This window comes from Gopherus flavomarginatus, chromosome 8, assembly GCF_025201925.1.
Source record: "Gopherus flavomarginatus isolate rGopFla2 chromosome 8, rGopFla2.mat.asm, whole genome shotgun sequence".
Lineage (NCBI taxonomy): Eukaryota > Metazoa > Chordata > Testudines > Testudinidae > Gopherus > Gopherus flavomarginatus.
This window is the reverse complement of record NC_066624.1, coordinates 79,862,308-79,874,639: the sequence shown is the minus strand read 5'-3', so window position 1 is coordinate 79,874,639 and position 12,332 is coordinate 79,862,308. Positions and strand designations below refer to the sequence as shown.

Sequence of the window (12,332 nt, the reverse complement as noted above, 5' to 3'; positions counted from 1 at the left end):
AACCGTATCAATAATGCCTTTTCTTGCAGTGTTGATACTAGAAGCAAACCAGATGCTGAACTCATGGTGGAAACAAAAACAGCTGAAGACTTTCCAAACCGTCTCAACAGCAGTGATGAAAGCACAGGCAGCTGGTCCCAGCTAGTTAATGATGAGGACAATCCTGATGATACAAGTAGCTACTTGCAACTCAGTGAGAGGTCCATGAGGTATCTGCATTCTATTTGTGTTTGATGTACAATAGGGACTAATTACCAAGCTAAAGGTTTGATGATTGTGTGTCAGGAATGTGAGAGACGCACAAGGTGTAATCAGAATGTACAGAAACAGAACTAGCTACAGAATATGTCTTTTGTTTTGCAGTGTGTGTTCTAGTTCTTAGCCAGGTCTTTGTATACATTAGTAGCTAGAATCCTACACAGGAAGAACTACTCAACCCCAAGCAACTGCATCATGCCCCTACAATGAAAGCACCACCTGACAAACTAATTACTGTAAACTATTAATTGTTTTATCTACTGCTGCTTGCAAACATGCTTATTCAGGCATCTTCTTGAGTAATTTACATTTTAGGCTGTTGTCCAGAGCTCTCTGTTGATTGGGATGAACACAGAGTAAAAAATTAGAGCCATTTTGTGACTGGGCTTGTATGGGAGCACAGGAAGTTTCTCCTTTCCCTAAAATCCCTAGATAGGGACAGCTTTGATGTAGCTACAGGGAGTAGAGGGTCTAGACTAGGCCAGCATCACTAGTAGCATTAGAGTTCCCAGCTGCCTCTATACCCACACAGCTGACCAGCACTGTGGGAGCAAATTCTTAAAGGATGACAGAGTGTCTATTACAGTGTGCCCTTTTCTGAGTTAGCAGGTGCAATTGTGGCTGACGTGACGTATTTTTTCCTTGGGATTGCCACTACAGTGCCCCACAGTCTGCATCCCTCTCCAGGCCAGATTTGTCAAAAAAGTCATCTGGCCCTTAGAGTTTATATACAATTATGTTAGTCTGACTGGCCTCAGCCCTTTAAAGATTTACTATTTTCTCATGAACTCTTAGGTAAAGCTAACATTTTTGTCTGTTAACCAACCACTCTCCTCAGCATTGTGAAGACAAAGGGGAAAGTTCTATATTGGGGCAGGGAGAAGCAGAGTGTCTCTGAATGTCTTATAACACTGCTGGGTTAGTTGAAAGAATGTTGAACTGGGCTATGTATATGAGGTTGGGTGAATGTGCATCTCATTATGTACATGGGCCCAGCCTTTAACAAATTCTTAAATGTGAGAAAACTAATATATTGTGCCTCGTGGCTCTCCCCACTGAGAAATCAATGCAGTGCACCAATCTTAACAGTCTGACTTTGTAAAAGTTGATGGCAAGAGGTACTGTATAGTCACTATTTTGGTGTGAGAAAAATACTATAGGAGTTTTAATTTGAAATAGACTGGTTTGATTTCACCCCTACTCCATAGGATAAAAAATTCTCCATTGTTGGTGTTAACATGCACTGGGGTCAGTAAATACACAGCATCTTGGTTGCTAGTTATGCGGACAGAGTGATCATCTAATTTATGATGGTGTCATACAGTGAAAAGGCATTATCTTATCAAACATCCTGAGATGGAAAGATTCATTCTTGCAATATAACCGAAGAGAATGCTTCCAAATATTATTGATCCCACTGAAAACATTGGCCCTGGCTGAAATCTCAGTCTATTTCATACTGGCCAGCAAGACAAGACAGATTGCCATTATACCTGTAAATTCCATCAGATTCCCTGCAGTGTTCAGATGGTGTGATTTACTGCAGTGAAAGAGCTGCCTGTGTTATGGGTATGGAGTTACCTAGAAGGTAAGTAGTGAGGCAGGCAGGCAGACAGATCCCTTGCCTTACCCCACCATGTTCAGAGGTATTTGAATCTCCGCAGGTGTACCCAGGACATCTCTAACTACTTGATAGTCATGCTGTATAAAAACTCATGCAGCTTGTTTTTCTGTCAAAGGTTAGATGTTGAACTAAAATTCACATGTCACTGCATAAGCCATTAACAAGATTGGGTCCATTATTTTTTTTCAGTTCAGAGTATCACTGGATACATGACTCATCTAGAATTATTTTGAACATGTTAGTATCCTTGTTCATGGGAATCATTTATTGAGCAGGACTGGAGTAATATGCCCTGGTTTTGTGTAATCTGGGTTTAGAGCAGTAACTCTGTATACCAGGGGACATCACATTCACTTTTCTTTGCACATTAATTAGAAAATGTATGGATCTGTGGTAGTGCAGATTGGCACTAATATTTAAACTTTTGCTTTGTCAGCAATGGCAACAGTAGTACCACTAGCAGTCTTGGCATTATGGACCTGGAAATTTATCAGGAAAACATGCCCTCTTCTCCTATGATTAAGTAAGTAGCTACTAAAATGAAGTCTAATATTTAGAAGTACTATTCCAATTTCAGCTGAAAATCATTTATATCATCCAAAACGTGCCAAACACCTGCTTATCAGTGCTTCTAAGATGCTGTTTAAGCTGTCATTAGTCTTAGATAAATGCACATGCAGGTACCCTTATGCAGAGTGACAATACTAGCTTATGGGTAGGCTGTGCCTGGTGGGCACCCTGTAGAATATATATCCACCATGTGCTTTCTTTAAAGATAGAATTAACATCTTTATCCACTTCCCAGTATGTGAACACTCCTCAAAAAATAACTTTCTCAAAGGCTTCTCCAAATAGCAGTTAAGATCAGGATAGCAGAGTCAATTCATTTAAGCCAAGGAAAGAGAAATCCTCACTTTCTTTACAAGAAGATGTATAATTTGGTCCAAGACACCCCTTATCCACTGTCTCTGGGCATGATTCTGCCAAGCTTGCTCAAGAGCAATAAAGTTATAAAGAGATGTGCAAGTACCTGCCTAAAGATTCTGGTACCCTGAAACATGGTATAACCTACTGGTAAGTGGTAGAATGCAGTGGTATAATTGTAGAAATTAGTATACTGTACATCATGCAGAGAAAACAGGCACTTTGCAAAGTCACCGTGAACCCCAGAAACTCCTCACAATCTGCTAATGGATCACAATACATTTTAGATCACTGAGGATCTAGCTTCTCCTGCTATCCAAAGATTCTGACCCTTTTTGATATACACATAGGCCAGTCACCTTTCTGTAGAATCGTAAATATTCTGTTTCAGCTGTGGACTAAGGATGACAGCCATAATAAAACATTTACACCTTTCTGCCAACACCATGGAGTTCTGACTGCTGCCCACACACACTTCAAACTGACGCCTTTCGCTTACATATGAAGTGCCTGTAGAATTAAGTGTTCTCAATCACTAGCCAGCTACTGGTGAATTTACCAAATGCCAGCCAAGAAACTTGAGATTCTGTGAAGACAGAGGTCAGGAAAGGCAAGAAAAGTAAGGTAATCTAACTACAAGAGCAAGGATCGAACAGAGAATAGTTTGATATTGAAATAGAAGATCTAAGAAGATTTTTAATTGTAGATTCATGAATGGTGTACCGATGCCAAGGAACTGCCTCACATCATGATAAACCATGCAGTGAACACTGGCATTTTAACCTTTCCCCCATATATGGTACTGGCTACAAAAAAAAAATGTATATGATCTTGCTTCCATGTAATTTTCCATTTAAGACTGGGATTTTTCAGTCTTTTTGAGGAGGATAATAGTAGTTCTTCCAGCCAAATGCTACCCATACACAATTTCCCTTGAATAAGTAGAGGATGGGATCCTATGTAAATCTGTACAGTGGATGCTATACCTCTGCAAATATCACTGCACTTATCAAGTGGCTGTAACTTTATTACCAGATGTACAGCCTTCTGCAATATGTAGGTACTCCTCCAAAAGGGAAGGTGGGGAGCACGGGGTTCTGTGGCACTGAAGCTGGAGTTTCCCCGTGCTGTCTACCAGGAAAGCATAGTGGTACATACGAAATGTGGACTCCTCGACATTTTTGGAAGATATTGAAATAACCTAATTATCAAAACAGAGCTGATCTGCTTAAAAAAATGACAGTTCCTGAAGACATTAGTTCATTATGGTTACATACAGCTAGGACAGGTATAAAAAGAAGGCAAGATTTAAAAAGATGCAGCATGGAGGGAACATTGTAGTACATGCCATGTCACAAGACTTGTAGTTTCTTATCCTGATTACACAATGGGCAACAGTAACGATACATAGATTTTCATTAAGTGTGATGTACAAGGCACTCTGCAAGCACTATGTCATACTGTGGTAATAACATTGTGTAGCTTGTACCCTGATACACATCTCTCCCCATACTGTTTATCATTTTATAGATTAAAATTTTACATTATAAGACAAATTCATCACCTCAACTCTAATGAAACAATGCTTTACACTGTTCCTAACATTACTAACAGGCTTTGTTGTTGTTTTGTTTCTAAGTGAATTAGCAGAAGAAAAGACTTTTCTTAAAGAGCAGCCAGAAAACATAGAGGGTAAGTTGAATTGTATCAGTTGTGACATAGAAATTTGACTTGATGTAGGGCTTCTGAGGTTAATACACATAATTGCATAGTGACTCCTTTTTCAGAAAGCACTTCTGAACTATCAGTGGAAACAGCTAATTGTCAAAAAGACCTACTGGTGATAAACTTTGACCTGGAGCCAGAGTGCCCAGATGCAGAGCTACGAGCCACTCTTCAGTGGATAGCTGCTTCTGAACTTGGAATACGAACCATATATTTTCAGAGATCTCAGGAAAACAGAATTGAAAAGGTATTATTTACCGTGTAGGACATAACATCAATGTACTTTAACCTCTGAACTGTAAATCAAAAGTTTGTAATGACAACAAAAATTCTTCCCAGCAGTTGTATATAGCTCAAAACAATAATTACTTAAAATGAAAAGAACAGGAGTATTTGTGGCACCTTAGAGACTAACAAATGTATTAGAGCATAAGCTTAAAATGAGACCTCCTCAAATAGAGAACAGTATACACCAGTGAAGCAGATTTCACCTATTCAGGTCAGCCATTCCATTGCATGAAAGTGACAGCTGCATAAATCAGGACAGAGTTAACAAAAAAAAGACCCTTAATGAGGATGTTCTTGGACAGGGCCAAGTGGTTACATGGAGTTTAACACACACCATGCAAGGTCTTAGTCTCCACTTAGGTCCCACTTAAGCCAGTTGGAGAAAATCCTGATCCCACTGGTGTCAGTGGCAATAGGAGCAGAATTTGACATGGGACAGAGTAGTGCATAAGACTCTGCAGGGATCCCATACATTGAGGTGAATTTCACTTCCAAAAACTGAAAGAGGACCTTGTTTACCAGTGCGTCACTTGGCATTGGTCCCGATAGTGGCTCTACGCCAACACTGAACCGCCCCTATTCCAGGGGCAGCCTGCTTCAGCCCCAGCACATTAGAGCTACCTCAGGCATGACTGAGCTCGTGGCTAGTTGCCCAAAGACCCAAGAAGCAATTCCTGCAGATGGGAAGAGTTGGAGCACAGCTGTGTGCTGAGCTTACCTCCTCTTCCACAGCCACATACACTCAGAGAACATCCCCTGTGGGTAGATCCATTGGCTTTATAGACCCTTTCTGCTAGTGAAGCTGCAGCACAGTGAAGACCTGGACCTCCAGATTTCAAATATACAAGAAAGTGTACTCTATTGACTAGAACTTTCATTTCCTCTTTATTCTGCACAATGATTAGGGTTTTTTCAAGACTTTCCAGACTGTTTTATAAAACCCATAACAGCCTCTCCTCTGAATATGAGTGTTTAATTGCAACAATCAGCTTTTCACAAGGGTACCTACCCCAGTGAAAACTGATAGTTCTGCAGGTCTGGGGCTTTAGCTACTGGGGCTTTAGCTAATTAAACATCATTTTTGCCAGCCACATTTGTGAAGGCATAACTATCTTTAGATGGAGGAGGAGACAGATTTTAAACCTTTTCAAGTTTCATTACGGTGTTTTTCCAAAGCATCAAAGCATGTAAGCTCAAAATGGCCTCCAGCGCTGTGAGCCCTCAGCTACATGGAGGATATTTCATATTCCAAGGGCTTGCTTACTCCCCCTTAATGAGAACCACAGGATGCCATTTCAGACAGTTTATGACTGCCAAAACTGTCCCTTTCCCAGGGTCAGCATTAAAGGTTCCATCCAGCCATCAGGTTTACAAAAATATCAGGATATTTAAATAAATCAATGAAAGAAAAAATATTACAGTCAATATTTTGGCATTTTAAAATAATATCTCTGGGAAGATCATTTTATCTAGCAGAGATATTGTTTGATATTTCTTGAGTCTATGCATTTGGGAATCATAAACATAATTTAAAATGCATTCAGCAGCAACTGTCCAAATTGCATCTTATTTAAGAAGCAGCTGTCAGCTTTACTCATGTGCTTTTGCAAACAGTTAATTCAATTGCTAAAATGCACTAGAGAATAACGAAGTACATCCTGCCTACAAAGCTGCTCTTGGAAATCACGTGCTTATTACATATAATTAAAATGCATATTAAAGTTTGGGACTCAGTATGTAAATAGCAAACAGCTACACGAGCTACAGATACACAATATTTTCTTGTGTGGTTTAAAACTGGAAGATGTATAAAAAGGAGCCTAATTAGTTATTGATTGTGAAATTCAAGGAAATGAAAAGCTTTGATTTTCATTTCCAAGCCTGAAAAAAGATAGGCCAGATGCATGACATTATGAAGTCCTTTATTAAAATAGGAAGGCACAAAAGTAGATACAATGTAGGATTTTTTCCAGCTGTTTAAGACTATAAATGAAATGTAACCAAACAAGAATACGGACTATGATAAGGAAAGAGAAAAGTATTTTTCCTTCAAATCTAAGCTCTTCAGGTTGGCTCCCTAGGGTTGTACAAGATACAGTACCCAAGATTTTGATAATGGCCTGTCAATATCATGGAAGGTTATAATTATTTATCAGGGTTAAAGATCTCACATAGCTGTAAACAGGAATAAACTTCACTAATTTCAGCAGAATTGCTATTGATTTAACTGGTGTCATTAAGAACAGAATCTGGCTCTCACAGATTATAGACTTTCAGAAATGAAATGCAAAGTTCCAGATGTCCAAAAGTAGACATCTTTCAGATCCATATTTTATAGACAGACCCCTCAGCATATTGCAGTGCTATTGTGTGCATGCAGTCCCTGAAACAGTGGTGTTCTGATCCCTGGCAGGGCTCAGTAATGTCATCATACTCTGAAGAGTTATTTGCATGTGTTTATTTAACAAAAGCTGGTTAAGAATACACAGTGAATGAAACCCTAAATGTGCCATTTTATCTAGTTTCTAGATGTTATGCGGTTAGTTCACCAGAAGTCCTGGAAAGTGGGTGATATCTTTCATGCGCTGGTACAATACTGCAAGCTACATGAGGAAAGCAGAGAGAGGACACCTAGCCTCTTTGACTGGCTTCTCGAACTGGGATAAGAAACCTCGTAGATGTTTGGCATTTTCATTTTAATCCAGCTTAAGTGGCAGTGGTTTGTGTAATGCTCTAATTTTCAAACATCACTGCATAAAAGAAGCAGAGATATAAAACCTCTGCGGACTGTGCACACAACTGTACACTGAGCAAAGTGAAATCAAGATGCACCATATACTGTTATATCATGTGGGAGAACTTTGACATATTGTACTTTCGGATGTACTGTATTAGGAGAGGATGGTGTTTTGCCTTTGAAGTGAATGGATAATATGAAGGATGAATGAAAATAGGATATATTTCTATAATCAAATATTCTATTAATATCCTTCGATTATTTCAATCAACTGAAATGGAATTATACACTAACAACATTCAGTTTTTAAAACATTAATATGTGTACAGGTTAACTATTAGAACACTAGTAGTTTCCAGATGGACAGCCAAATGAATGCATAGGCGGATGTGCATCTTTAGATAAATAATATAGATATAGATATACAAGTATTTTTTAAAATCCTTACCGTGTCTAACAGGGTAGAAGACTTTGAGCTATTAGACCTTTATAGGTAGATGATACAGTAACAAGCTGCTGAAAATGCATTATAATTTCCTCATGTGAGACCACTTATTTCTTCTCCATAGCCTTTCACCATCCTTGTGTTTTTCTGGAGGAACTCTCAAATATTACTCTTCAAAACCATTTTGATTCCTTTCCATTTTAATCAGAGGCAGTTTGGACCAGTGAATAATCAGAAGATATGGGTTCTATCCCAGCACCTCTGTGCCTCAGTTTCCCTATCTGTGAAAAGGGGGTGATGACAGTTACTGTATTATGAAAGTATCGTATGCTTTAAGAGCTATGGATAAAGAGCACTATATATGAGATTATATATATGAGATTATATAATTTTTAGTCTAATTTAATTGATTATTAAAAAGAAAAATCACCTGAGCATTGTCCTACCTGAAAAAATGATTCTTAGCACCGATAAGCATATGTTTACCTTAGGGTTACCGGCTCATTTTGGATATATATGTTTGGAATAAAAATGACAGTTCATGTTATTATAGTAACATTGATATAAGTACAGTAGACTGCTGTTGAGAAGAAGAGTTAGTATTATATACGTCAGTATAAATTCTCTTGACTCTGCCAAAGAGATTGGTTTAGAATTTAAAGGGGAAAAAACAGCTTATTGCAGTAAAGCTCCTATTGTTTGAATTTCACATATACTGTGATTTGCTTCTTTGAAAACACAAACATTCATTTTTTGTTTTCCCCTAGACTAGATGATGTAAGAGAAATTCTACCTGTATTTCCCTGATCAAATGATATGAAAGAGATCATTTACCTTCCTTATATCACTATACACTTCTGTAATTTTTCCTGAAAATTATCCTTTTGCACTAAATATTTTTGAAAATTTTGAAATAGTTTTAAATAAATTATGAAAAAGAGCCATACTATCACTGTTACCACCATTAAATCCATTTCCACTCTCTCACACTCATTTGTTAGGGAAAAGATTTGTCAGTGAATCAATATCTATATCTATGTGATGAAGGTACGTGGCTAACCCTACATTTTACTCTACAGCATACACAAACAGTAAAGGTCACTTTATTGATAATATAAAGGTTGATCTACTATATACACTAAATTTAACAGTACAGCTATTGGGCCTGTTTCTGAGAAGCGCTGAAGCGCCACAGCTCCAGTTGATGCCAGTGGAAGTTGTGGGTACTCAGCATCTCTGAGATGCTGACTGTTAATAACGTAAGTATTGAGTGTTACCAATTGAAAGTACTTTGTTTGTTCTAATAAATGGGAAAAGGTATTTATTTTTAGACCAAATCCAGTTAGTTGTCAGTATACAAACTTTTGCTGTGCTAGAATAAATGTTTACTTACCTTACAAAGCACAACTATCATGACTGGGTTGTAACAGTGTGATGAAGTTACTTCTGTACAGTAGTTCTTAATGTTGCAATCTAATCAGAAATAAATTTGTGTTACAGTATGTGTCTCCTTTGCCTTTCTAAAAGGTGTTGTATTTTTATTGCATATTGGAAATGGAAACTGTGTAAAACATTTTATTTGACCAACTATTCGTGACACGCATTTAGCCTTCCTAAACCTGCTTTTGCTGAATGCAGTGTCTCACAACAGGTCCTTATACCAAAGGCGGCGATGGAAGTTGAGGTCGCTCATCACCTCAGAGGCTTACACCCCTAGTTTTATTTATTTGTGGTCTAATTTTCAAAAGTGCTGCTCATCTCTAGTGCCCACTGACTTCGGTGCGATTTGTAGCTGCTCAGCACCTCTGAAAATCAGGCCACGACTTATATCTCTACTTGTAGCTCTGTTTTAAAAAGCGATGGAGTGGGTGATTAGATCTTAACAGATATCAGAAGCCAAACAGGGTCAGACTTGGCATTATACTGATGTGTAATTTTGTAAGAGGCTCAGAGGCAATAGGAAGTGAATCAGTAACAAACCAATATCCCTGCAAGTGTGAGAAGGCGCTGTTCTGCTGGAGGTACTGTCCTACTGATAAAACATTAACCTGTCTATACTAAGGTTATATGCAGCTTAGTTGTAGCCATGCTGGTTCCAGGATATTAGTGAGAAAAGGTGGGTGATACCTTTTATTGGACCAACTTCTGTTGGTGAGCTAGACAAGCTTTCAAGCCACACAGAGGAGATCTTCTGTTCTCTTCTGTTGGGCCAGTAAAGATATTACCTCACCCACCTTGTCTAGAGTAAGGTCACACAAGTCTAAAAAAGGAACTGTTAGACCCACAGAGTGTGTCTAAATTCTGCCCTTAAATTTCAGTTTAGTGAGTAATTGGCCTCCCTCCTCCAGCTCCACACAACTCTTGAGCAATGGGCTGGCAACAAACTAGTGAGCAATATTAACGGTTTAAACCTTAAATTAAAATCTTAAGAGTGGGTGAACTTAAGTAACTGTCACTAACTTGTAATTGTTTCTAACATGATTAGAGACCCGTGTCTATGCAATGTTATATTCATGTTATACCGTTAACTTCCCATTTAAGAATGGGTTCATTTTCATTTCCATTCAGAGAGCTCTGGCTTTGCTGAGGTTCTAAGTTTTATTCAGATGACATGGGACCTGATCCTGAAATGCTGAGCACGTGCACCTCCACTGAAATATATGGGCGACAAGTGCTCATTAGGTCTCAGGATTAGGTTCAGAATAACCACAGCTACACTCTCTCCTTTTTGCTCAGTGCAGGAGGGATGCAAGAGCTAAAGCAGGTTCCTTATTGTCATTGGTTAAGCAGTGCAGAAATGCCTGAGTTTATTTAATTGTCACAAATGCTGCACACTCCTAATGGTCAGGTATAAAAAAAGCCTTTTCCACTGCTGAACAGAAAAGGAAACCCAAGGTCAGGCTTAACTGGGTTGGGAAATCAGAATGGGGATGGGGGGAGACCACTATCAAAAAGTGTGCTGCAAAATTACAGTGAATTTTAAATGTAGTTAACAATGATGAAATTCACCAGAAATGAGAACACCCATATTTTATGCAGCTTCAGATAATGCTAGCAGCCTACACTTGGACTGAAATCACTATAGCTCCTCAGCATGTGGCTTTGCCTAATAATTCTGCCTTACCCATACATTGGTTCGAGGGGGAGGATGCAGCGGAAGTCTTCTTATAGTTACCTCTTCCGTTCAGTCTACTACATACCCACGTAAAGAAGTGGCAGAATCTGGCCTGCACTAAAATTCAATGAAGTTTATAGTACTCCCTGTATGAATATAGTAGTAACTCCTCAACGTAAGTTTGTCTGGCAGAATTAAGCACTTCATTCTTAATTAAGCCAGATCTTGCTGCAGCACTGGTAGTCCTAACATTTGCCTGGGAATTTAATTTCCACTAATATGTAGGGTCTGGTTTTTTTATGTTTAGCATCATTAATTTCTGATAAACCATACTCTTCCTAATACATGTGCTAACATCAGAGATTGTCGTCTCACAAATCTTTGCTAAATTAACCAAGGCTGAAAACATTTTACTGTGGTTCAAGGTATGAATGATTATGATCTGCCTACAGTCAGCCTAGTAAAATCCGAATTTATTTGTTTCTGGAGGCAGGTTTTGCTGCAGACACAGCCTGTTATCTTGCATGGCCTTAGTACAGGGTTGTATAACCTGCAGAGAATGACTGTTACCATGAATCATGTATTCTAGTTTTCAGAATGTCAGGGAGACTGGTCAGGGATATGATCAGAAACCATGAGAGCTGTTTAATAAATAAAAATCATCTCTAGCTTAGAAGGAAAGAGATTTAATTCAAGGCAGAGCCACTACTCTGAGGTTATACTAAGCCTTTGGCAACTACCAGTGAACTCATAATGCCACTGGTTTTAATGTTTCATATATCCCATCCTGCAGCCATTGTCATAATTGGGAATAGGCCCTTAGAAAATAACTTGATTGCAGCTGTAAAGATGTTAGCATTTAGCAGGAAAAATAGTTAAATGAGCCATCTGGTCTACCAGGCTAATTAAAAATTATTAATAGGAAGATAGTGTCTGCTATTTGTGAGGCTCCTGCACCCCCACCCTCCCACCAGCTGAGAAGGAAAGTGAGAGAGTGGAGAAAGCCACAGGAAAGCAGCACAGAGAGAAAAGATGATTAAGTGGGTGATCCCCCTATCCCTCCACAAAAGGTCTGAGTGGCCCCAAAGTGAGAAGAACCATGGAGTGGCACAAGGAGTTGACGAGGGGGCTCTCACTAAATAATAAGCCAATCCTCTCTCCCCTCTCTGTTCCCCACAAACTGCTTACCTTACCCAGTGAAAGTGGAGGAGAGTTA

The 12,332-nt window shown here is 38.9% G+C and overlaps 2 protein-coding genes across 6 annotated transcripts in view; one reads left to right on the top strand and one right to left on the bottom strand.

Moving 5' to 3' along the window:
• Nucleotides 1–9,503, top strand: part of SPHKAP (SPHK1 interactor, AKAP domain containing) — a 103,907-nt gene extending 94,404 nt beyond the window's left edge. For 2 of the 5 annotated variants that reach the window (XM_050963976.1, XM_050963973.1), the window contains exons 8-12: nt 30–209; nt 2,319–2,405; nt 4,446–4,498; nt 4,579–4,778; nt 7,342–9,503. In XM_050963976.1, the coding sequence (XP_050819933.1) occupies nt 30–209; nt 2,319–2,405; nt 4,446–4,498; nt 4,579–4,778; nt 7,342–7,485 (664 nt within the window). In that variant the 3' untranslated portion in view covers nt 7,486–9,503. The remainder of the gene's footprint in view (nt 1–29; nt 210–2,318; nt 2,406–4,445; nt 4,499–4,578; nt 4,779–7,341) is intronic. The other 3 variants (XM_050963974.1, XM_050963978.1, XM_050963977.1) reach the window with 3 other exon arrangements.
• Nucleotides 1–12,332, bottom strand: part of LOC127056372 (uncharacterized) — a 62,596-nt gene that overhangs the window by 34,652 nt on the left and 15,612 nt on the right. The gene's annotated exons all lie outside the window — the stretch shown is intronic.